At 40.5% G+C, this 27,061-nt stretch overlaps 1 protein-coding gene across 1 annotated transcript in view; it reads left to right on the top strand.

The window, feature by feature from the left end:
- sdk2b (sidekick cell adhesion molecule 2b) overlaps positions 1-27,061 on the top strand; it is a 179,467-nt gene that overhangs the window by 57,131 nt on the left and 95,275 nt on the right. The window contains exons 4-10 of the mRNA XM_041815899.1: positions 5,101-5,234; positions 13,534-13,645; positions 16,646-16,836; positions 18,904-18,987; positions 19,205-19,399; positions 25,891-26,007; positions 26,327-26,494. Coding sequence (XP_041671833.1) covers positions 5,101-5,234; positions 13,534-13,645; positions 16,646-16,836; positions 18,904-18,987; positions 19,205-19,399; positions 25,891-26,007; positions 26,327-26,494 — 1,001 coding nt within the window. The remainder of the gene's footprint in view (positions 1-5,100; positions 5,235-13,533; positions 13,646-16,645; positions 16,837-18,903; positions 18,988-19,204; positions 19,400-25,890; positions 26,008-26,326; positions 26,495-27,061) is intronic.

A 27,061-nucleotide genomic window follows, 5' to 3' on the forward strand; every position in this document is an offset into this window, starting at 1 on the left:
AAAGTTAAATTTTAGTATCTAAGTGTCATAGATAGATCAGATGTGACTTATCTGATAAATACTGCAGTGCTGTTACCGTCTACTGTCATCAGGTTGAACAATATTTTCATATATCACTTCCATCAGGTCATAACCTCCTTTCTCCAAAATCACATCTCAGGAAAAAAAAAAAAAAAAAATGCTCTTTCAAACAGTTTAACACTGTCAGCATCTTTTAGTCAATTGTAGTGATTTAAAATGTGTAAACCCCACTGACAGGGTGACCAAAAGCACTGATTTAGAAAACAAATAAAAACAATAAAAAATGGAGACATATTGGTATGGCATGATGCCCAAGATACCAGTATGATTATTTATCTACTCCTTACATTTCTTCAATAATGGATTTTACTGAGCTCTGGGGGCTTCTCAGTGCTTAGGAATCGTTTTTAATTATACTTTTCAATAACCTTTTCTCTGAGTTGCTTGGTGCTCTTTTGTCTTCATGGTGTAATGGTTGCCAGGGAAACTGATTAAGCAGTGACTTGACCTGTAGAGTGAAATGACTTTGGCTTTTGTCAGATTCCCTATGTGACTTGCAGCCTAGCACACAGCATCATGACATCTTAATAGCATTTGAGCTTTCCCCCTTGTGAATCTCTCTGAGGAAATGGACTGCAGTAGGAATACAGCTGGTTTCCCCTTATTTAAATCCACCTTTCTCTGCTCCTTTGATATATTTAAAGCCATTCAGGATAATTGGCCTCTTTAATTTCTTCCTGCATCCTGCGGTCTTTGATCCCTGAGGCATAGCGAGCACAGTTAGCGGTTAGATCTGCTGAACACGGGTAGCAACAAAGTTTCGTTTGACCCCCACTGCAGCTCCTCTGATTACAGGCTGAGGTGAAATAACGCTCAGCAGGGGAGCACATTAAAATCAACTAGCCGGGGAAAAAAAAATTGCCTCCTGCTCCCACTAACGCTGATGAAATCTCGACCTGTGCCGAATGTTGTTGAAATATTAGCTGCAGCCTTGTTTGGAAGGTGCTTGGATGGGGTTATTTAGTGGTGAGTGGGTCTTTGAAAAACAGGAAATTTAGTGTAAAACTTTCAAAGAGAGCTTGTAAGATTACCTACTTCACATCATCGCAGAGAAAAAAGGCTGTCCCCTTCAGGTTGTACATTGCTTAACAGCACCACCTTGTATATTTATCTGCAGTTTCTTAAGGGAGAGGTATGTTCAGCCCAGGATTGTGTCCCCGTTTTAGAAAGGTCCCTGGAAGTCACCTGGGATCCATTCAACGCTTTGGACACTTCCGTTCTGCCCGCATCCCTGAAGGGATCCATAATTCATGGCTGTGCATCCAGGATGTCACCGCTCCAGCGAGCTAGCATTAAATATTTACCGCAGATCATAAGCTGCAGCCATTGAGGCCTGCCAGCTCCTTTAGGAAGACTGTTTTCAGGCTCTGCATGCATGGGGAATCCCAAATGAGCTCGGTGCCTTGTGCTGCTTTGAGATATTTGACAATCAATCAAGCTGAGGATGGATCTCATAAGTCTTCATACTGTAAACTCAGGTAAGCGATATGCAGCAAACAGAGCATACAAGTCTCTCCTGTGTCGGAGGCTTTTCCTTTATGCTCCTCTGGCACTGTAATAACGATTTAAGGAGGGTTTTCTTTCACCTTTTGACTCTTTTTTTCTCATCAGCTCTCTTGCTGCCTTGATAAGGCACAGCAGGTGCATAGATCCCCCACTGATGAGGTCTTGGTAAGGATGAAGGAACAAGTGGCTGGAGGACTGGAGTGGCTGAGATTGAAAGAGGAAGGAGGAGAGAAGGACGTAATCAGCAGGGAAACAGGAGCAGGAGCATGGCTGAAATTTACACAACAGGGGTCACAGTTTTTGTAAGAGTCAAAGTACATTCATAGAAGAAGCCATTACTTTCAGCGGATCTAAGATTTTGTGTTTATATTGATTGGCTAGATAGCTGTTTTCCTAGATATAGTGCCGCCAATAGCTCCGGGGACTTTAAAAGAAACATCAAAGAGAAAATCAAACAAAGAAGTCACAGAGTGCCGAGGCAAGGCTGGAGCCACAACAATTTAAATCATATTGATTTGTGTCTGCAACAGTAATATCTCTGAAAGATCAAGCTTCCTGATTAGTTTTATGTATAAAAGATTTGTATTAAAGAGTGTAACCATGAAAACTGAAAATGATAACCAGATATAATAACTAGGGTGTTAGGGGTCATGTTTACACAGCAGCAACAATAGTCAAAGTAATTTTAACCAAGATATTAAATTTTAAAAAAGCACATGTGCAAGAGAAAAGGAGACAGCAGACTCTAACACAACAGATTAACACAAGATTGAAGAGCTGGCTTTTTTCTCTCTTAAAAAACTGGCACCATGTACCAGTGATGCCAGACATGACATTTCAATACATAAAACCATTCCAGGAAACCTGGAGACCACTTTCCAACGAGAGTGCAATAATGCTGCATATACTAGACAAAAACCTAAAAGATCAGAGAATCATGGGGGCTAAGTGGTCACCAGAGTAACTCTATGACTGTTGAGTGGTCACCAGAGTAACTCTGTGACTGTTGAGTGTTCACCAGAGTAACTCTGTGACTGTTGAGTGGTCACCAGAGTAACTCTGTGACTGCTGAGTGTTCACCAGAGTAACTCTGTGACTGTTGAGTGTTCACCAGAGTTACTCTGTGACTGCTGAGTGTTCACCAGAGTACCTTTGTGACTGTTGAGTGTTCACCAGAGTGTCTCTGTGACTGCTGAGTGTTCACCAGAGTACCTTTGTGACTGTTGAGTGTTCACCAGAGTAACTCTATGACTGTTGAGTGTTCACCAGAGTTACTCTGTGACTGCTGAGTGTTCACCAGAGTAACTTTGTGACTGTTGTGTGTTTACCAGAGTAACTCTATGACTGTTGAGTGTTCACCAGAGTAACTCTGTGACTGTTGAGTGGTCACCAGAGTAACTCTATGACTGTTGAGTGTTCACCAGAGTACCTTTGTGACTGTTGAGTGTTCACCAGAGTAACTCTGTGACTGCTGAGTGGTCACCAGAGTAACTTTGTGACTGTTGAGTGGTCTCCAGAGTAACTCTGTGACTGTTGAGTTTTCACCAGAGTAACTCTGTGACTGTTGGATGTTCACCAGAGTAACTCTGTGACTGTTGAGTGTTCACCAGAGTAACTTTGTGACTGTTGAGTGGTCACCAGAGTGTCTCTGTGACTGTTGAGTGGTCACCAGAGTAACTCTGTGACTGTTGAGTGTTCACCAGAGTAACTCTGTGACTGTTGAGTGGTCTCCAGAGTGTCTCTGTGACTGTTGAGTGGTCACCAGAGTAACTCTGTGACTGTTGAGTGGTCACCAGAGTAACTCTGTGACTGTTGAGTGGTCTCCAGAGTGTCTCTGTGACTGTTGAGTGGTCTCCAGAGTGTCTCTGTGACTGTTGAGTGGTCACCAGAGTAACTCTGTGACTGTTGAGTGTTCACCAGAGTAACTCTGTGACTGTTGGATGTTCACCAGAGTAACTCTGTGACTGTTGAGTGTTCACCAGAGTAACTCTGTGACTGTTGAGTGGTCTCCAGAGTGTCTCTGTGACTGTTGAGTGGTCACCAGAGTAACTCAAACATAAAAAATAAAGTCATCAGCATAAAATGAATCACTTTAAAGCAATTTCAGCAATGTTACAGATAATGTTGCAGTTTTAAAGCTTTTTTTTTTTTTTTTTTTTTTTTTTTTATACCAGTCTTACAGACTGCATGGTTGTGTAGGGATCAGCCTCACTTCAAGAGGATTCCAGGATCGGATCCCGGTCAGGGCTTGTCTGAGATGGAGATGAATGGGTCCTTTCAGAGTTCTCTGGCTTCCTCCCACAAGCTCTAAGCATGCTTGTTAGTTAAATGGGTAGCTCTAAATTGCCCGTAGGTAGTAGTGTAGTAGTGTGAGCATGCCTTATTGTTCGTCTATGTATTAGCCTTGCTATTGACTGGCACCAGTTTAGGGTTTATGGAATAAGCAGTGTAGATAATAGATGGATAATAAGTCTTTATTTCCATACTCTTTCTATCTTTACCTCAACCTTTATCAACATTACAACATGTCAAGACTTTATGATTCTCCATTTTATTTTCAACCTGTCCTACTTCTGTGTTTGGGTCACAAAAAGTTTATAAATATGCATGTTTGTCCCTTTCTTTTGGGGGCAGAGAACCAGATATCACAGCCACACATACCCATCTGGAGGAATGGATAAGGTGAAAGAGAGAAGAGAAAGTACGTGGGAAGGAACAGTCGATGGAGGGATAAGACCGGAGGAAAAGATATATGTGGAGGAAGGCACCGGGTTGGAACGAGCTATCTACCTCCAGATTGTTGAACAGGCACAGATAATAAGAAAATATTGATTGTAAACATAGTCTTGGGGGGGGCTACACCAGGCGGCAGGGAAGGGGTGGAGGTAGGTTTTATCCCTGGCTGGTTGCTACATTGACGAGGGAACACTTGATGGAGTCAACAAGACATGTTGTGTTATCCCCTATTGGACACCTGCTGAAAAATGGATCAGCACTTATTTATACGACATCACTTCAGCCACTTCTGTTGTCTGCCAGATGTGGTCAGCTGCCAAATGTAGGCCATGGTAAAGCAGAAGGGTACAAATAGCCAATTAAGAGCTCCTAGTTATCATATTTCACTTGGAACTATAAGCAGAAGTATGAACAGGAGAGGATGTCAATATTTCTGCTTGCTCAGTCAGCACCGACACGTTGTTTACACATTGTAAATCGATACACCTAATGCAGCCTGAGCAGCATAATTAAAACGTTAAAATGTTTAATGCCCTTTTCAGTGCTTGGATCAAGCGGACACCCTGCCAGACTTCAAACATATTTAGCTTTAATGAGGCGGTCTGATGCTGCTTTTTAACAGTCTAATTTGCCTCATTTCTTCTCAGAAGATTTTCCTCTAGGTCTTGCTTTTAAAAAACTCAGTAAAGGCCTTTTTCAACTTTCTCACTCGAATCTTTGCACTTATTTGAGCTTAAGTTTTAAGACGTTGCATGTGTCTTTTTGTTCATTTTTCAGTGCCATCACCCTGGACAACACACTAGTCATCCTGTCTACTGTGGCGCCAGACGCTGGGAGATACTACGTCCAAGCTGTAAACGACAAGAACGGAGAGAACAAGACGAGCCAGCCCATCACGCTGTCAGTTGAAAGTGAGTAACCACAAACATCAGACCAGAGAATCTCAGCTAGTTTCATAACCCACACCACCACTTTATGATAAACACAAGCCTGTTTCTGAAAGAAATCCACCACTACAGTTTATTTGATAAGAAATGGTTATCATTATGTCATCATAAAAACTACAGTACACACGTCGTCTTTAATAAGATTTGAAAGTTACTCAGGTTAAATCAAAAGCAGGATGAAGGAGGAGCTGGGGTGGAGGAGGGTTACAAGAGCAGCTTGCAGAGAGTGCAGCAGAGCATGGCCAGGCAAGGGTAGTTTATGCTGCTTCATTTTGACTGTATCATGCTTCCCTATAAGTTATTAGCTTCAAAACACTGAAAAATTTGTTGCCATTGTGATTGCCCCCCCTACTGCCATAATGCCATAGGGGCACTCTTGAATTCCCCTTTGGTTGAAAAAACGTTCACATTCCAGGGTGTCATTCCGGTGGAAAAGGCATGGTGAAGTGCCCTTTAGGTTGCCCTTTCAGCTGGCAAATAATGGTAATGTGTTCTCTCAGTGCCCTTTGATAGGACAAATTGTTAAGTGTTAGCTTCTACTACAGTAGGCAAAATAGAATAAAATGTCCTCAAAAATACCTTTCAGTCGGCAAAACATGGCAAAGTGCCCTCTACTATGTCATTCCAGTGGACAAAGTATGGGGTCCTTTCAGTGAATAAACTGTTTCTGGATGCTCTTTGGCACCCTTACAATAGGCAAAACATTGTAAAGTCCCCTCGAGGGGGCTAAATGTGACAAAGAGCCCTATGGGTTGCCAGCATAGTAGGCATAACATGGTTAAGTACCCTTTGTGATGTCTTTCAAATGTTGTTAAGGTTAAATATTGTTAGGGTGCCCTTCTTGTTGGAAAAACATGGATGTAATACTGTTTAAGTTTCTCTTCCAGTTGACAAAATGTTAAACACCATTCAGGGTGCCCTTCCATGGTAATGTGACTTCTGTAGTGCTCTTCCAGTGGACAGATTGTTGTTAAGTGCCCTCTAGTTTGCACTACAGTTGGCAAAATGGAATAAAGTGCCCTCAAAGGTGCCCTTCCAATCGGTAAAACATGGTGCTGTGTCATCTACTATGCCATTCCAGTAGGCAAAGGGTAGTAAAGTGCCCTTAAGGGTGAATAGAATTTTATTGGATGCACACAATGGCCTATAGGGTGTCCTCAAAGTCAGTGAAACCGGATAAAGTGCCCTGTAGGTTGCCTTTCCAGTTGGTTAAACATGCTCATGTGCATTCTAGGGTGGGTGTCCAATGGGCAAATGCTGTGAAGTACCCTCCAGGATTCCCTTCTAGTAGGAAGATGTATTTAGGTGTCCTCAAGGGTGCCACTGAGTTGACAAAATGTTTTCAGTTGCCCATTCGCTTGCCTTTACAGTAGGCAAAACATTAGTTTCATATAATTTGTGTTGCACAAGGGTGCAAAAAAATGATAAAGTGGTTTCTCGGATGCCCTTTGGGTGGATGAGATGATGTTTAGTGTCACTAGTACCCACAGGGATACCCTTCCAATGGGCTAAATGGGATGTAGTTCCCTCAAGGGTGTCATTCCAGTTGACAATGTGTGGTTAAGTGCCCTTCATGGTGCCCTATATAGGGTGTCCTCACAGTCAGTGGAACCTGATAAAGTGCCCTGTATGTTGCTTTTCCAGTGGGCAAAATGTTAGGTGCCCTCATAGGTTCCCTTTCAGTCGGTCAAACATGGTCTTGTGCACTCTAGGGTGCCTATCCAGTGGATAAAACATGATATAGTTCCCTTCCTTAATACAACCAAGCTCTTCAAAGTAGATGCCTCATTGCTATTGCCAACTGCTTCTGTAGCTCGTTATTTGATGTGCAGACAGGTACTCCAATCTTGTGCTGCCATCCATTAACAGGGACATGCCAGTTTACCCAAACAAGGTCACTGATATCTACAAACACGCTGCCATAAGAAGGATGCAATTGCAAAGCAGATGTTAATATCCTTATCTGCACTGCATAATTTTTTTCCCTGCATTCAACCCCACATCTAAATACCAAACTGTCACTTTAAGTAAATTTAGCTGATTCTAGCTTAAGTGATATCTAAATGCAGTATTTCTATTTCATTATGTGTTCCCTATTTCACTGTGAAATTAAGGATTTGAAAGCTGCTGCCCCCGCTGAGCAGCATCTAAGAAGCTCAACCGTTCTGGCCAGATTTAATTTCATTGCACTGAAGTGTATCCATACCTCATAAGCACACTGTTGCAGGAATGCTCATTCAGACAGGGGGAGAATGCACTGGGGACAGAAGCAGAGACGGACTGTTGGAGTAGTTCTTAAAATCCAGCAGGATCCTTAGCTCACAACAACAACAATGGAAAAACACAAGATACACAAATCAAACCAATTCAGTCAGCTTCAGCTCAGCAGAGTGAAATATAAGAGAAGCCTCACAGACAGCATCTTATGACATGCTACACTGGAGTTCAGTAAGGAAGTGAATGAGGAGAGTGAGCGAAGGATATTACAGTTGACAACACACGGGAGCAGAAATAGCCTGTGGCACATATGGAGAACAGTGGCAGAGTTGATTATACGAGTGCTCAAACACACAAACACGCACACGCACTCTCTGGTTCAGGTTAGATAGGAAGCCTGGCGGGAGGTCTCAACTTGGCAGGTCTCAAGGAATCATGCCATGCATTTACATGAACGCTGCGCACATTCCTCATCATTTGCACACAGATAGGCACGCTCAAATGCATGCACATGCATACACGTTGATATTAAGACTGCCAGGAGAGAGCTATTTGAGTGAGAGCTTGCATTTTACCCGCGTATCAGTCAGTATCTGCAGCAGCAGCTGGTCCTGCAGCGTCGTCTCTGACTATGCATTTCCCATGAGACCTTGCTGGCTCCAGCAGTGCTTGCTTAAGATTTGGCAAGAACAAAGGTCAAGGTGAACTCTAGAGACTAGTACTGCTCATGTTACAGTTTCCATAAGTTTGTAAACTTTATTTTTGCTCCAAATATGGTTGGAGACCTGACCCAAAATAGTGCTGTTTTGGTGCTGAAATTGTTCTGGCTACCAACTCTCTCAAAAAGAACAGATATGAAAGATATTATTGAACACATTTGTGCATTAAATATGAAGCTGGGATCTATAGAAGTTGAGGCTGGAGGCAGCTAGAAACAGAAAGGCTTGTTCTATTCAAATGTAGGTGTATAAGACTGTTACCAGGCAGAAAACCTCAATCAGGTGCTGCAGTCGGAGTCCTGCCTCGCTCTGCCTGGGCTTATTTCCACTATAATGCATTATCTACAGATTTCACACCTACTTATGAAAGAAATCACCAATTTCACACACTTTTTGCTTTGGAAATGGTTCAAATGATTAAGAAATGTTCCTATCTCTAGCTGTGATATTTCCAGGTAGAAGCTCAGCCATTGGGGACTGGGTTTGGAAAGTGAAGGTTGCCGGTTCAAGAGCCAGGCAGACCAAGTCTGGAAATTGGAGAGACACTAGTCAACTTCCTGAGTACTTAGAAGGTGTCATTAATGGGGCTTTTCCATAAGGACTTATGGCCCTGCCGGTCCAAACCAAACCGTGCTGATTGACTCTTTCATCACCAGTTTGGCTGTGCCAGGCTACACAAAGCCATGCCCAGAATAGTCCTACTCTGGATCAGGGCCCAAGTGGCCCTCCCCACCTCCAAGAACACCTTATTGATGTCACAGCAGTTCGTCATCATGTGGGACACCTTGCAGATGTGTTTAAGTAGCAATTGCTTCAGCAAACTTTGAAATACCAGCCAGATTACCAATAAAAAAAGAAATTTTGAAGTAAAAAAACATGGCAAGCTCTTGATTCAAAACATGGCGTCATCAACTCTAGATACGCCCTCAAATGGGTAGCTTGGTTGTGTGATGGGAAAGCAACTCTAGGCTGCCATGCTGAGTTAAAACAAGTAGAGCCAAGCCACTCAAAGTGATAGAAAAGCCACATAAGTGAGGCACCATACCCTCAGGCACTCAGGCAGCGCTTTAGCTTGGGTAGCTGCCATCTCTCCATTAATGCATGTCCATAGGATCCTGGTTGTGCATGTGAAAGTGTTTCAGCCTATGTGTGTAGAATGTTCAGTAACACGGTGTAACTACAACTACTGTCTTGTGGTCTTAAGCCGTTGTGAAGTTGCCACTTGCTCGACAGTGAAAGTGCAGGAGTAAGAAGAACAGCTGGGCTGTTTTCTGTAGTGCCAATGTTACAAGCAGGGGCTGGCCATGAAGTCTAGGGTCAATAATCTTATCTGCTCCTTGGGTCAGGGCAAACATTTGTGCAAAGTCTGGAGACATTCCCATAAAACATTCTTGGCACATCACATTTAGTAGCAAGGGACATACTGTACATGAGCCCCTCAACTTCTGCCTGACATAGCCATTGCTATCATCCTGCAGTACCGCTAAACCCCGTTGTAGCTACCGCCTCTATCTCATCTGCTCCGGTGACTGGTCCAAACCATTTTCCTAACAAACATTGTTGACTGGGCCTATTTAGAATGGATTTGTCTGATGACAGACTGGCATAGCCATCTACTTTGCAAGGTTAGGACACAAAGATGGCAAAGTTTGATGAAACTTGTCAGAGTGTTTTTGAGAAACTGTTCACAAGAATAGCCTGGACGGATGAATGGGTGTATGTACTGAAAACTTAAAGAGGCCTCCAGCCTTGGCGATCCATGGCGCTGGATTATGAAAGTTGAATTTTCCCTCATAGTGCTTAAAAAGTATATCCTCATCTTTTTGTATTGTAAAAAATATCTTTAAGTTTCTATGACAAGAAGTGTGTCCTAAGTCAAACTACACTCTCTTGCCTTCTTCAAATCTCACTATTATTCTGTTACAATTCAGTTTATCCTGAATACTTCCATGTATGGGTATAAGGCTGCACAGTGATTACAGTATCTGGTTGAGATGTTCTGTCCTGAATCGGCCAAGGTCTCTTCTCTTTCATGATAATGCCTTAAAGCAGTTATTGCCCATATTGTGTTCTTAGATTTTGTCCAATTCTGTGGTCTCTGGTGTGACCTCTCTTCCTTTCATCATTTGTGCTTCTACCACAGTGTCATTGAATTCATAGAAATGTTTCTGGAAAGGTTAAATAAGTCCACATCCTGCAGACTGGTGCAAAAGTTTCTCTTTTAGTTCTTATTTTAGTTAGAATCTGGCTGTCAGATCACCAAGCAGCATCCTGTGGTATTGAAAAATGAACATAAACCTGGAAACCTGGAAACATCTCAAGTGTCCACTTGAGATGTTAAATAGCACCTCCTCCATTTTTCTAAAGAACAACAAGACTGGCAATCTTAAAACAAAGGGCATTTTTTCCTAAGGTAGGTGCTTGGTAGAGGATTGAGTCCAGCAGAAATGACAAGCAGACTCCACACACTGGTTAAATGGCACAAAAGCAATATTTTTCCAACATACACTAGATGGATAAAGGTTTTGGCCACCCCTGTTAATTATTGAATTTAACCAGATCTGTTACCACATGTGTATAAAATCAAACACCAAACCATGCAGTCTCCATTTGCAAACATCTGTGATGCAAAATGGGCTGTTCTGAAGAGCTCAGTGACTTCAAGTGCGTTACAATGATGGATTTGACATTGGCATCAAGACAGTTTGTGAAATTTCATTCCTCTGGATATTCCAGTTTAAAGATAAGCCATTATGTGCACAAATGTCAGAAAATAAAAACTGAGACAACTTTGATGAGAATAATTACATAATTGTGGAAAAAAAAGAGAAGAAAAAATTGAGGGGACGTGTGAAGGATGGGTGAAAACTGGCAAAAAGAAGTGGCAAACATGGGAGGAAGGTGGGAGAAAAGCAGCAACAATGGGTTAAAAGTGTTATAGGGGAGCAAAAGTGGGATAAAAGTGGCAAAATTGGTGAAGCAGTAAAAAATGATTAAAAATGGCAAACTGGGGAAAATGGGATAAAAGTGGTGGAACAATGGCAAATATGGGCATAAGAAGAAAAAGTGGCAATAAAGTGGCATGAAAAGGAAAAAAAACAGTTAAATGAGTTATAAGTGGCAGAAAAGGGGGAAAAAGCAAAAGTGGGTTAGGAGAAGCAAAAAGAAGTGGCAAACATGGGCAAAAACTAACAAATATGAACGAAAAGTAACAAAAGTGGGTTATAGTGGCAAAGTTGAAAAGAAAAAAACGGATTAAATATAGCAAAACTGGCAAAATGACATAAAAGTGGCAAAAAAATGGGGCATTAAGAGAAAAGAGTGGCAATAAAGTGACATGAAAAGGGCAAAAAAACTGTCAGAATTGGTTCAAAGTGGCAGAAAAGAAGTGGCAAACAAGGGAGGGAAGTGGCAAAATTGGGGGAAAGGCAGCAACTGTGGGTTAAAAGTGGCAATATTGGTGAAGCATAAAAATGATTAAAAGTGGCAAAACTGGCAAAAATGAGATAAAAATGGCAAAAAACCTGCACAAATGGAGCATTAAGAGAAAAGAGTGGCAATAAAGTGACATGAAAGGGCAAAAAACAGTCAGAATTGATAAAAAAAAAAAAGTGGCAGAAAAGCAGTGAAAAAGCAAAAATGGGTTGAGTGGCAAAAGGAAGTGGCAAACATGGGCCAAAACTGGAAAAATTGGAGTGGAGGCAGAAACAATGGGTTTCAAAGGGCAAAAATGGACAAAAGCAGCAAAAAATGGTTAAAAAGTGGCAAAACAGAAAAAAAATGACAAAAGTGATGGGATAATGGCAAAAATGGGCATTAAAGTGACAGAAAAGGGTAAAAAGAAGAAAAATTAGTTAACAGTGGCAAAGAAGAGTGAAAAACTGCAAAAATAGGTTAAAAGAGACAAAATGACACTGAAGGTAGAAAAAATGTCTTAAGTGACAGAAATGGACAAAAGTAACAAAATCAAAAGTGTCAAAACAGCAAAAATGGGTTGAAAGTGGCAAAAAGAAGCAGCAAAAATGGCAGAAATTGTGTTGAAAGGGGGTTAAAAAGTAGCACGAATAAATAATTCCCACCACAGACCCCAGAAATAGTTTGATACTTTTCAGTTCCAGAATGAGATAACTGTTGGCCAGGACGCTTGCACCGATGCTACTGATCCAATACACATGCACTGATCTCATCACAAATGTGGAGGGCCCATTCTCTGGGTTTTTCAGGGGCCCAACCAATTCTGTGGGCAGCCCTAAGAGGGGTCATGGGGTTGTTTTTCAAGGTGTGGTCTCGACCTCTTATCTCCAGTGAAGGCCAATCGTAATGCTTCAGCATACCAAGACAGTTTTGGACAATGCTATGCTTCCAACTTTGCGGCAACAGTTTGGGGAAAGTATTTTGCTATTCCGACATAACTGTGCCCCAGTGCACAAAGCAAGGACTATAAAGACATGGTTTTATGAGTTGAGTGTGGAAGAGGTTGGTTGGCCATGACCTCAACCCCACTGAGCACCTTTTGGATGAACTGGAAAGAAGATTGTTTCAAAATCTTGAAACTATAAATGAGCCAGCATTGGGTGGCTTAGATTTTCTGTGCTTTGGTATCAAAACGTCTATTAACACTGTTTGATTGTGACTTGTGTCTTATCAAAGTTTGAAACTGTGTCATGATGACAACCATGCGCTGATGTAAGGTGTGCGTGTCTCTGTTTATGAGTGCACACATGGCCTCAACACAACATCTAATGACCCCAGATTGGTGAGATTGAGTCATGACAAGCCCTGTAGCCACATCTGACATGTGCAGCCACGAGCACACTCCCAGGGCTCGATGGGATTGACAGATCAGTGTGAGTTTATCACAGACATGACACACGTCAAGCAGCACACACGCACACACTGTGCCCGCACTGCCACAGGCTGTCTGTTTTTGATGCTTCCTTCACACACACAACACAGCCGGGAAAATAGTGGAGTTTTATGCACACGCACACACGGAGAGCAGCCTACTCGCCCCTTTAGCTTCGTGTTTGTCAGGCAGTATTTTTCTCTTCCTGTTCCTGGTTCTCCAGCAGACGTCTTATTATTCACAGTCAGTGCGCTGTCTCGTCCTATTCAGCCTAACTCTCCGTCAGAGCTCTGATTTAGTGTGTTCACCGGTCACTTTCAATATGTCACCTTGATGAGCACCCACAGAGTTCACTGTGTGGAAACTAAATGTATAGAGCACCATGAAAATACAAGAAAACTCACCAAAATTCACTTTAGTGAGCTCAGTTGCCTGTTAAACCTCTCATTGTGGGTGCTTTTCTTTGTGTTTGTGTGTCTAGATGTCGGAGGTCCCGCAGACCCCATTGCTCCCACCATCATCATCCCTCCCAGGAACACCAGCGTGGTTACGGGCACCTCAGACGTCACCATGGAGTGTGTCGCCAACGCCAGGTAAACATCATGAAATTGTAGGGTCACAGAGCAGCTTGTTAAAGGGTTAGTTCACTCCAATCATCACGGATAATCCAGAAGAAGAGTGACAGGGTAAGAGATGCATACTACAAACCTTAAAAAATAGTTACCAGATTTATGTTTTATCCATACAGAGCCACTAGCTCTGGAGTTTGTCAGTAAGATGCTTTTTACAGCAGGGCTTTTTTGTATCAAAAGGACCCAACTCTCTCAAATGTCTGGATTATGGAAAAGCTCACTGCAGTTAAACACTACCAAATCCAAGGAACTGTGTTGCAGGTGGCACCAGGTACCCAACATCCCACACCTTCTCTCTGAGCTGCTTATGCTGGAGGGGCAGGTGGTGGAACAGGTCGATTTCTTTCAGCAGATCAACCACCACCTGTCCTTCACACAACATACAGACCAGACGGTATCTATATGAAGGCCCAGCAGTAAATGCTTCCCCTGGGAAGGCTGAAAAGCTTTAACGTTATCCAGGATATTTTTAAAACAGTATACTAGTCACACATCCAATCCTTGCTCCCTGAAAAAGAGAAGAAAAAATTGTCTGGAATCATCAAACATGCAGCAAAAATTACCCGACATCACCCCAATCCATCTCTCAGAACTTTACAGCCGTGCAGCAGAAAGAAAGGCAGTCTGCATCACTGAGGACCCTTCAACACCCACCCCCACTACTCGATCCGGCTGCTCCCCTCAGGCAGCTGCTTCAGAGTACCTTTGGCCAAAAAAAGATCTTACAAGAACTCATTTATTCCCACTGAAATATGCAGTTTAAACAAGGCTAGATAGACACTGCTTTTAACATGCTTTAATGAACTTATGTAACTCTTGGCATGAGTTTATGAGTCTAGCCTAGTTGTGAATGTTGGCAGTGTTATTTGGGCTTTAATCAATGGTAAATGTAATAGACAATGGTGCAGAAATTCTGTCTGCTCTGCAGGGCATTTAAGAGGTGACCCCTTTGATTATGATTTTTGTATTTGACTGTTTGTTTTGCACTTATTTGCAATGGTTTAGTGGATGCAGAACCCACACAATCCTCTTAAAAAAAAGGTCCCAAGTGTCTGAAATACTTTATCCAATTACCATTAAGTTTGAACATACTGCACATGTAATATAGTTCAGTTAGTCTAAAGTAGTTTAAATCTTAAATCATTCCTGGATACATGTTAGATCCTCTTTGTACAGGATTAAAAAATGATAATAATGGCGCGCCGGTAGTCGAGTGGTTAAGGCGCATGCCATATACACAGGCGACCCGGGTTCGAATCCAGCCCATGGCACTATTTCCTGCATGTCTCTCCCCGCTCTCTCCCCTGTTTCCGACTCTATCCCCTGTCCTGTACTATCAAATAAAGGCAAAAAGGCCAAAAATAAATCTTAAAAAAAAAAAAAAAAAAAATGATAATAATACACACTTGCATCTATAAATATTCACCTATAGTCATTCAAAACTCAGAAAATAACTGTAACTGTAAAAAAAAGTTAAATATCTTTTGATTTTCCAATATACTTTTCAACCAAAATATTACAATAACATTTCTGTAATTTGACAAAGCTGTTACAAAACAGACTCTCCAAAAATATCTACAACTTGTTCCAAAAAGGTTGGGGCGCTGTCTAACATGTAAATGAAAACAGAATGAAATAATTTGCAAACCTCATAAACCCTTTTTTTTTTTTTCACAATCAAACGCTAACAACATATCAGATGTTGAAACTGAGACTTTTTACCATTTCATGAAAAATGTTAGCTCATTTTGTATTCAATAGCAGCAATATATCTCAAAAAACATAGGGACAGAGAAACAAAAGGCTGGATTAAATGGAACTAATGAAAAACAGCTGGAGGAGTTTGTCACAATAGTGAGACAAATTGGAAACAGGTCAGTAACATGACTGGGTATAAAAGGAACATTCAGGAGAAGCAGAGTCTCTCAGAAGTAAAGACAGTAGAGGTTCGCCAAGCTGCAAAAAACTGCATCCAAAAATTGAAGAAGAATTCTAGAAAGAGGTTACCCCAACATAAAATTTGCAAGAAGAGAATCTGGAGAAATCTCTGTAAGCATGAACAAGACCAAAGATCAATATCAGATATCGGTGATCTTTGGACCCTCAGACAGCACTGCATTTAAAACAGGTATGATTCTCGACTGGAAATCACTGCATGGGCTCAGGAACACTTCCCAAAATAATTTTCTGTCAACACAGTTCACTGTGCCATCCACAAAAGCAAATTAAAGCTGTATCATGCCAAGAAGAAGCCAGATGTGAAAAAGATCCAGAAAATTTCGCTGTCTTCTGTGGGCCATAGCTCTTAAAAAATGGAGTAAGATCAAATGGATAACTGTTCTGTGGTCAAATAAATCAAAATTTGAAATTTTTGTTGGAAAGCAAGGATGCCATGGCCTGTGGACTAAAAAGGAGCCTGCATCTCTGATAGTAGAGGGTTGCAGTAGTGCCTATGGCATGGGCAGCTTAAAGGTCTGGAAAGGCACTATCAAGTGTTTAGAGATTTTAGAGCAGTAATGTCTCTTTTACAGACTGTAGTTCAAAGAGAGTGTGCTACTCCAAGGTAAACATGGCCTTGTCCCCACTTTTTTGGGATTTTTGGCCTTTAAAATATTTTTTATAAATGGAAAAAAGTCTTAGTTTCAACATCTGATATCTTGTTTATTTTCTATTTTCACTAAAATATGCGCTTATGAGATTTGCAAAGCATTGCATTTCTTTTATATTTTACACAGTGTCCCAGCTTTTTTGGAATTGAGGTTGTACTTTGGAAAATTCAGTTTAAAAAGAAAATCTCTGGCAACTTCATAACCTCTAAACACACTTTTAAAACTGTCCTGACTCCTGATATTCCAAGAGCTTTAAATTGTTAAATACTGAGAGACTTAAACTTACAGCTTTGGACTTAATTGGTGAAGGTAAGAAAATATCTAAGTTTTTTTTTTTGTTTTCCCGTTACAGGCCTCTGATAAAGCTGAGCATCACATGGCGAAAGAATGGCGTGTTGGTGACAAGCGGTTTAAGCGATTTTAACCGCAGGCTGACCATCCTCAGCCCTATGGTGAGCGACGCCGGCTACTACGAGTGTGAGGCCATTCTCCGCAGCAGCAGCGTGCCTTCAGTCAGTCTCGGAGCTTATCTACATGTACTAGGTAAGAATATTTCACTTCAGTTTGGCCTTTAAACTTGGATTATTTCCATTTTCATCTCCTAAAAATAAATATATGCACATTTGCAGATGACATTATCCTGTTCATTTCAATTCACAACCCATTGCTTCTTCATTATTTTATTAATAAAACTCCTTTCATGGACAAATTCGTGCATTTCTTTTCATGGAGATCTCTACAATCAATCTCTGAATTGTTTTTGCCATAGCACCCTTGAGAAAAATAAGAGTGAGAGCACAGACATTAAGAAAATGTGGCTCAAATCCACATCTAAACACTCCATGATGAGGAAGCTTTGGCTTGTTTGCTGCTGCTCACTCAGAATTGTTTCATCATTTATTTCCCTCATGTTTTGCTTGTGTTTTAATACTTTAAGCACCTAACTCTAAATTGCTTGGGTGTGCATTTTGTGCTAAATTTGTTTTAATGTATTATAGAATTTGAAGATTTAGAGAAAATTTGTCATTTCGAAGCTTCATGCTTAAGAAACAAACTGTTCATATTTTTTCTTTCATAGCAGCATAAGATGAAAAAACACAATGTCTATATTTATCTGCATGCATTAGGATAATGTGTGGGAGTAAAATGAACCATTTATGATTGCAAGCTCAAACAAAAGAGGGGGTTTGAAACATATATAAGAACTCTGTATGAATATGGCAGTGTGGGGAGGGTGTTATTGATTTACATGGGAGGAAGCTAATGGTTGGCCTTAAGAAACTGTTTAATATAACATGGCTTGAGACACTTTCATTCCCACCCACTGAAACACTTTGAAGTCTTCAAGGTTGTGATGTGACTTAAAGGACGAGGTGTGAGGAACCTTTCCCTTGATACAGCTAACACAGCCTTTTCCCCCTCCCTTAAAGTTTGAAGAAGACATTTAAAACCATTACTGAATGACTTGCACTGATTTCTGACATCAAACTACTGTATAATGACATTTTTAAAGCTGTGCCAGGTGTAGTTTGCCAACAGATGCAAAACATTTCAAAGCAAAAAAAAAAACTATTGCAATATATTTTATCCCCTAGTGTTAGACATCACTGTAGAAATCACACCTACAAGCTTTTAGTCTTGCCTTTTATTTGAACTATTTTTATTCTTGCCTTTTATTTTTACTACAATTGACCCAGTTTTAAATCCTTGATGTCAATTTTCAATATCACATGTTTTTTTGTGGATTTGCTTTATTATTAATCTTCTTAAAATGCATTTAATCTGTTAATTATGGGAGAAAATTGTGATTAATCACATGTTTATTGGACAAAGATCCCTTATTATTACAGGTATGTAATGTCTCCAATATCGCCACTGTCATGGAACAAACAAAATGCTGTATTTTTCAAATAGCTTTACACTGAATGGTCATAGTCAGATTTCTTTTTAACTTTTAATGGTGTAAGTTTTGTATAAACACACTAACAAGTGTGGAGGATGACTAAAAGCACTGATTTTAAAACAATAAAAACAAGAAAAAAAGTTTTGTTTTCAGTTTTCTTTTTTTTTTTTTCCAAATTTCTTTTCTGACCTTTGAAATAGCCAGAATGATCTAACAGGAACCATCACAACTAAAATATGTCATATCACAAGGTGCAGATTACTTTTGACTTGTTCACAGAGCTTGTCTAAGGTTTTAAAATTGAAATGTGACATTCAAAGGCACAGCTGTGTCCATATTTTCAACCACTGTGGGAGAAGGAAGATTGTTATGCTGAGGAGTATCCAGGATCCAGTAGTTTGACCAACTGCTCTTAAAATGAAATAATAGCACTCACAAATTTGACCATAATGAATGGTTGAGCTAAAAGTGGCATAAAGGAACACCAGTTTCTTCAGACAGATAATAGATGGATCCTTAAAACATGTCAGACTGTCTCCTAAAGTCTTATTTTATTGGAGTTGGCTTGCAATGTTTGATCAGTGAAAACAAGTTCACAATACTGAGTACCTTGGTTTTGAACGCATATCATAATTGTTTCATTTTTACTAGGATCATGTGAAAGTTTAAATTTCTAGTTTAATGACAGCCTTAATTCTTACCCTTAGAACCACCGCAGTTCATCAAGGAACCAGACAAACACATCACAGCTGAGATGGAGAAGGTGGTGGACATTCCCTGCCAGGCACGAGGTGAGTTTCAGATTTTTAAGGTAGAGATCTGGTGCAAAAAACAGATAATGTTGTTAAAAAAAAGGTAAAATACAATTAAAAGTTGTCACAATTAGGAAGTAATTGCCTAATGGAAAAACAAGTCTACTGTAGCTTCTAAAAAAAATGAACTTGGTGTAAGGAAAGAAAGAATAAATCACAGTCTTTAACTCACTCTGTCATTTGTTTTTTTTTTCAGGAGTACCTCAGCCTGATATCGTGTGGTACAAAGACGCTCTGCCCATCGACCCGGTGAAGACGCCCCGTTACAGGGTCCTGGTGGGAGGTAGCCTGCAGGTCAACGGCCTCCTGCCCGATGACACCGGCATGTTCCAGTGCTTCGCCAGAAACTCGGCGGGTGAAGTTCAGACCAACACGTACCTGGCTGTTACCAGTGAGTGCTCCAGCAGCTCTTCAGTGAATCATTTTCAATAATTACTGCTATTAAAGCACCAAACTCTGAATACAGTTTGTTTTCACAGAATCATGTTAAATCCTTACACAGCTCTCTCACTCCGCTCTACATTTTCAGAAAAGACCCATTTTTGTAATTATTTTACAAAATGAGACATAATTTTCTCCAAAAAGTAGAGAAGAAGATAGGAGCAACTCAAAACTTTAATGGGATTATTTATAGTCACTCAATTTCTTTCTGAGAAATAACAGGGAAATGATTGAAGAGTGTAAAAACGCGCCTTTTTCAACATTTATTTTAAAATCAGATCTACAAGAGGTAAGGGAAAAAGTTTTCAACTTCACTTTGCTTTGCCCTTTTTTCTTTACCACGCAGAGGCTAGAGTTTGTGGTTTTGAAGGAAACTTTACAATGAAATTTGAGTATCAGACAACAAGACAAGTGCCATGAAAGCTCAAGTATGTTTAAAATCCCATTCAATATTGCTCTTGAATGTGCTGTACCTTAGTGGTGGTAATCTGTATCAACACTGCTGTTCGTAAAGTCTTTCTCATGAAATAGAATGTTTAAATTTGTGCACTGTGTTTTAATATGCACACGAGGCGTAACCGATCCCACTATTAGTGTAGCACAGTGGTATGTGACAGACAAAAGCTCAGCCTGAGTCCAGTCATCAGGATGTTTAACTGAAGCCCAGCTCGGTGTTTTCTCCCTGTTACAACTTTGATATAATAACAGCAACATACAGCAAGCATGCTTGCTTTGAAGGGCATCTCTATCAGCCTGTCTTGGGCTTTAAGTCAAGCTGTGAGCTGCGGTTCATTGATTCAGTCCGTCTTGAGCCCAACACTGCAGTTTCAAAGAAGTTGGCTGTGACGTTTAACAAGATTAGAGAAGCAGCTGTGAACACGGTTGCTCCATAAACTCACCAGTATTACTGCTAAAGTAAATCGATGATAAACACACTTTTACAGCAACTTCTTCAAATTAAAAGTCTGTAGTTGTTTTGTTTGAGCACTTTTATTGTGAACGCCCACAGGAAATGTGATGGCAGCTTGGCACACCTCAGAAGGAGAGAAATGAAACTTAAAATTAAGACTTTTAAATCACTTTTCTCTGATCTTATGCTCAGACATGAGTTGAGTTGTCCATCACAGGATTGAAGGAGGGTTGTATCACCTGAGTATGCTTTAACCCTCTGAGACCAGTGTGTCATATACGACAAGAAGAGGCACAGAAAAAAAAAAAAAAAAGTCCATCATTAACATTACTGTACGACACACATACAAATCTTGAGTTTTTACGTTTGTTTAGTTTTTTCTTTGAACTTTATAGTCACATAACTTTTAAAAAATATAAGTGATATTGCTGCAGCATGCATATTCTTAAAGCCCAGGTGGTCCTGAAAATGGGATATTATAAGCTTGACTGCTTTTTAAGACAAAAAGTTCAGGTGAGACAAAAAAGTTAAAAATAGCCTAGGGCTCAGAGAGTTAAGAAAAGAAAAATGTATGATTAAAAAGTGCTGGCCATCATATGTTTTCACTGCAATGATATATATATTCATTGTTAAGATTTATCAAGAGTAAAGATTTAAGATACTTGTGTATCATCATCCTTATAGAAAAGCTACCTCAGCTGAATTTAAAAAAGGAGAGAGAGCAGTGCTTAATTATGTTGGTGCATCTCACTTTTCAATTAATAAAAAAATATCCTAAATATGTGTAGGAGAGCTGATAGGTTATTTACAACAGGGAACATCACAATATAATGTTTGTGTGTGTGTGTTTGTGCCTCTTACCCCTTTTGCCAATTTGCATGGAGAGTTAATGAGCAGCTCATTAACAGTTAATCATTCTTTTGGCTCATTAACAAGCCTTCAGCCAGTTTTTAATCATGTTTGTGAATCAGTTTGAAATAAAGCCTCATCCCTTTTCAATTAATAGGCCCAAACACAGATAAATATTTTTACACAGACAGAACTGACTGGCATGTAAAGTTTCACCTTCATTGGAAGAAAAACGCAGCTGCCAAAAAGCGTTGACTTGTGGGTCGAATGACAGCGCAAACTACAAAGTATCTGGACGCAGCGCAACATGCTGATGAGCAGAAAGTGAGGCATCAATCCAGATTAAAAACTCAGGTTAGTTTAAAAAATATTTACTGCACAAAGCTTGAAGAGGACAGTAAACATCTGTTCCAGGAAGAGAATCATGGTCTATGAAAGTACAAAAGAGTGTCAAAGCTGATTTACTGTAAATTATTTTAAACAAGAGAAAGAAAACTCAACTCAGGTAATTAAATGTGGATGAAAACTTGTTTTTATCAAAATAAAAGAAAAACATGACGAGTTCATTTGAAAACTTTAGAAAAAGCCACTATTAGAAAAATATGTCTGACATTTATTTTTCTTGTTTGTAACTTAATTTGTTATCTTGGGAAAATAAATGTGCTTTTCAGGGTGTTTTGAAGACACAAGAATCAGAGTTGACAGAGAGATAATAGAGAAAATATACCTAACCACAAATCATTTCTAACAGGAAGTATAGAAAATGATCTTTCCTTGACATTGTCTTATAGATACAATGTCATTACATTTACCACTTACCTTTATGTGTAGTATTTGATAGTGCTGACTGAGCAGTATCTATCCTCATTTATTTTGTTTTAAAGTTTTAAGCAGAGTCTTGGCTGTTTGGCGAGAACAACAGTGTGAACACAGGAACACAGAACAGTTAATATTTGCTGCATTTTTAACCAAATGCTGTTTTATCAAAGATTAGACACTTTAGTTTATCTATTTGTAAAGGGATAGTGTGTGATGACATTGATCATTCAAACATGGGAAATGAAAACATGGCAAGTTGCACATTTCTATTTGTAGCCTCACATAAAACTGACACAAGATAATCATTAGAATACCCACAAGGATGCAACACCTGACGCTAAGCACATAAACTACACTAGTTAAAGGAGGCACAGACCAAACAGTGACCTATGTGAACCGTAGCATTATGAAGTTACTAAGAGCAATCTAGACTCAGTGCCTTATCTACATTAAGGGATTTTCAACCTCAGTTAGGTTGGATGGGGACTGTTGGCTGACAGCTGTTTTCACAACTCCCAGATATGTTTGAAAGGGTTTAAGTCAGGTCTCTGATTGGTCCACTGTAGGACATTCATAGAGTTGTCCCCAAGCACTCCGGTGTTGTCTTTGCTGTGTGCTGAGGGTCATTATCATGCTGAAAGGTGAATCTTTGGCCCAGTCTGAGATCCTAAGTGCTGTAGGACAGATTTTCACTCTGTACTTCACTCCATTTAGCTTCCCAGTCCTGGCTGCCGAAAAGCACCCCCACAGCATGATGCTGCCACCACCCTGCTTCACTGTTACGATGGTATTGGATGATAAGCAGGGCCTTGTTTCTTCTAGACATAACATTTAGAATTGAGGCCGACCTGTTCAATCTTGGTCTCAACAGACCAGAGAGTCTTGTTTTTAACAATCTGATAGTCCTTCTGGTATATTTTGCAAACTCAAAGCGAGCTTTTATGTGTTTTGTTCTCAAGAGAAACTTCCATCTAGCCACTCTGCTATAAAGCCTAATTTAGTGGAGGACTGCAGTGATGGTTGTCCTTCTGGAACTTTGGCCTATCTCCACACAGGTTCTCTAGAGGGACCATCAAGTTCTTAGTCCCAACTATCCAGGTTGCTCAGTTTCACTGGGTGAACAGCTCTTGGAAGAGTCCTGGTTGTGCCAAACCACTGTGCTCTTGGGAACCTTCATTACAGCAGAACTTTTTTGTAGCCTTCCTCAGATCTGTGCCTTGCACGATCCCATCTCTGAGCTCCTCAGGCAGTTACTTTGGCTTCATTGTTTGTTTTTGCGCTGATATAGATTGTCAGCTGTGGCCTCCTATAGAGAGGTGTGTCCTATCAATTAATTTACAACAGGCAGACTCCAATTAAGATGTAGAAACATTTCTGAAAGGATTAAGAGAGATTAGAGGAACTTCACCTAAATTTCAAGTGGCCTAAATATTTTCTGAATGCACTGCACATCTTAAATTGACCAAGGTACAGGAACAGCATTATAAAGTCTAAGATACCATAACGTCAGTTTTTGATGATGATGAGCATGAGACCATCATCTGTGAGCACCAAAATGTCGTTAAGGTTGTAAATATGTTCACTTAATTAAAAAAAAAATCAGCATTTCATTTTAATTTGTTGTATTTAAATGTTTTCTACATGAAGGGCCTTATTGTCAAAAAAAAAAACAAAAAAACAAAGAAGTCACAGGCGATCATATAGGAGCTCTAAAACGCTGCATCTTTTGACTTCTCTATCTGCTCTGTTTCAAGGTCCACAAAGCAAAGATATTCAAGCACAAACAAAAGTTGTCAAGCTTTGTGCAGCTTGCTCCTGTTCTGTGTCTGAATTTAAAGAAAGGCTGTCTGCATTTTAACTCGGTATATAAATGTCCTCTCATGCTGATGGGAGCTCGATTTGGTCAACAAAAAGGAGATGAGCGAGAAGGGAAAGGGATTCTTTCTCAGGGTTTTTTTGATGCCTGACTCTAAAATTGTAATTTGAGTTTCACCATTTGAAACAAAGCTTCCTCCCTGGATAGAACAAGCAAGGGTGACTGAAGGAAAAGAAAACACAAGAAAAAAGGACGAAACCCATACTTGTTGGTTTTTGATAGTGCCAGATGGTGGATAAGTGTTCTGTTGACAGCCTTAGATTGATTAACCTTGAGATATTTAAATAAAAGTGATGTCAACATCATTCAACTTCACTTTATTTTACAGATCAATAATTAAAAGTCATCCAGAGGCGTTACTGTTTTCCTGATTACTGGAAAGTTTGTGCGTTGCACATCTCTTAACAACAACTCTCAAGACATGGATATTGCTCCACTCTACCGCTATTGTGAATTAGTGAATTAGACACTTCTATCAATAAGTCTTGTTTTAACAGAAAAGGGGGAAAATTCTCCCCGAATAGTGGCTCATTTATATCGGCTCGAGTGCACATCCCATAACAGGTGCATTTAGTCGTTAAACCATTCAGCCATTTTTGCCTTTCATGTTCCAAGTGACTGTCCTTTAGTATGTATGTCAAATGTAAACACCAGCCCATACATCATTTCCATGACTGGATTGAAATGATGAAGTTATTAAGGAGTCGTGATGTGTCGTTAGTGGATGAGCCAGTTCTTAGAGATGTCTCCTATTTTGAGCCATGGGTACCTGAGGCAGTGTAAGAGACAGTTTCCTTTTTCATGATTTGTTGTTTCAAAGATATATAAAGGCAAAATAGTTGCAAATGAAGAACCATTTGGGAGCAGAAAGACTGGCTCTTATTACTGAGCTGAATAATCTAGATCTCTAAAACAGAGCTGTAGCCCTCCATATGGGGAAAAGACAGTACTCCAAGGGTGACAAAGCTGCACAGAAGCTCAGTGTTACTTTGCAGACGTATTTGGCATGCAGTATGACGTTTAAACAGACTGACTTATCTTCCAAGTTTTACAGTAAACTAGATTCATCATGATTGATACCAAAATGAAGCACCAAAATCTGTAGTGATTTGGCATGGGGGTATCAGATGTGATATCAGTCCCCATCCCTAAACCTATATGACCTGTAATGATGGAGTTATCATTACTTCCTGTTTGATACCTGTCTCTCCCATCATTGGACCAGTTCTGAGATGGTAGACATGTTTTTCTCTGAGGAAGAGCCTCTGCTTGGATTTTAAAATCACTCATAATTTTATCCTGCGTCTGTTTGGCAACTCTCTGACATCTAATTTTCCTCACTTTGTCTCAACTCCTGCTTCCGTCACTTCACCGTGTCTCATCACATTATCTACATTCATGAAATTTTCCCGTGCTACCTCACCTTTTCCATCTCCTTTCTTGACACTCTCACCTTCCCTCTTCCTCCCTTTCCTTCCTTATCAGATCATCTTATCTTCTCCCTGTTTCCTCATCACATTCATGTCCTCACTTCTCCTTCTCTCCTTCGTCCTGAGAGACTCCTCCTTTTTCTCCTCTGGGGAGTGATACAGTTTCTGTCATCCTATAAAGCTTTGATTTATTGCATATCACAAATAGGGATTTTAGTTATCTACACATTGCTTTGCTCTGTCTGTGCTTCTCCCGCAGCTTTTTCCCTCCTTCGTCCTCGTATATCCGCTATCTGTGGTTGCAAAAATAGAGTGGCAGGAGACAGCGGTGGCACCGAGGTGAAGGCTGTGTCAATCCGTAAAGAATTAGAGGGACAAAGCAGCGTCTAAACACTGAGGCGCAGCCGCCTGGTGCTTACATAAAACACGTTTGAAGAGGAGGTTTTAGCTGCAGACGGTTATTCTCTCACCTCCGTAACCCTCTTACCTTCTCACTCTAGCTCCCTTTTCCTTTAGCTTGTGTGTTTATATGCTTGTATTTGTTTGTCTCCCCTCAGGCATTGCCCCGAATATCACAGCCGGACCCTCGGACAGCACCGTGATCGACGGCATGTCAGTCATCCTGCACTGCGAGACGTCTGGAGCGCCGAGGCCGGCTATCACCTGGCAGAAAGGTCCCTGATCCACAAATGCAAACACACATCTAGGGATTATGTTGCCTGTTATCTGTTACACATGGGACCTTAGTTTGCCATGGCTTAACAAATAAAGCCTGATTGGATTCCTTTACCAGGATTTAGCCTGCGCCAGGCTTTTCATGTCTGGATCCCAATGGCAGATCAAGAAACAATGTCCTTGTTTTTCCTCTCTATCCCCTTCCTCTCCTATTATTCCCCTTAATACCTCATTTTTTTGTCTTTCCTTGCATTCTGTCTTCTTTTTCTATTTTTGTTCCCTCTTTCTTATCTATTTTTGTGTTTTCATCCATGTAAGGTGAACGAGTGTTGGCCAGTGGTTCGGTCCAGCTGCCCCGCTTCACCCTGCTCGAGTCTGGCAGCCTCCTCATATCGCCCTCCCACATCTCAGACGCCGGGACCTACACTTGCATGGCAAGCAACTCAAGGGGCATTGACGAGGCGTCCGCTGACCTCGTGGTGTGGGGTGAGTGTGAAGGGTTAGATCGACTCTGTCTCAAGAAACCAAACCTGGTTTCTGGTTTTGTGTGGTGAATGTAAGAACAGTGCTTGGGTTCACCAGTGGACTCGGAGGTGAGGGGATGCCAGGTAACCTGATATTTGAAAAAATGCAACAAAAGTGCCCTCTTAGATGCTCCCGTGGAATATAGATAACATGATAATGAAAACATGATAAATTGACCCCTGAGGAGGCCCCCTAGTTGCCGTCCAGGTGAAAAAATTGTTTCAAAAGTGATCAACTGCCTCTTTGGTGCCCTTTTAGTGGACAAAATTCAACAAAGTGGCCTCAAGAGTGCCACCTAAGCCTATAAAATTTAACAGTGCCCCTCAAGTGGTCAAAAATGTGATGAAGTGCCCTTTAAGGTGAAATATAAGTGGGAGAATTGGACAATGGGCCCTTAGATTGCCCTAGATTGCCTTCCAAATGAGGCAAATATGACAAAGAGTCTTCTAAAGTGTCCTGTAAGTGGGCAGCATCTAACAATGCCCTCAAGGGTGCCCCCAAAGTGGAGACATTTTTTAAAAGTGTCTG

Source organism: Cheilinus undulatus, linkage group 20 (assembly GCF_018320785.1).
Source record: "Cheilinus undulatus linkage group 20, ASM1832078v1, whole genome shotgun sequence".
Taxonomy (NCBI): Eukaryota; Metazoa; Chordata; class Actinopteri; order Labriformes; family Labridae; genus Cheilinus; species Cheilinus undulatus.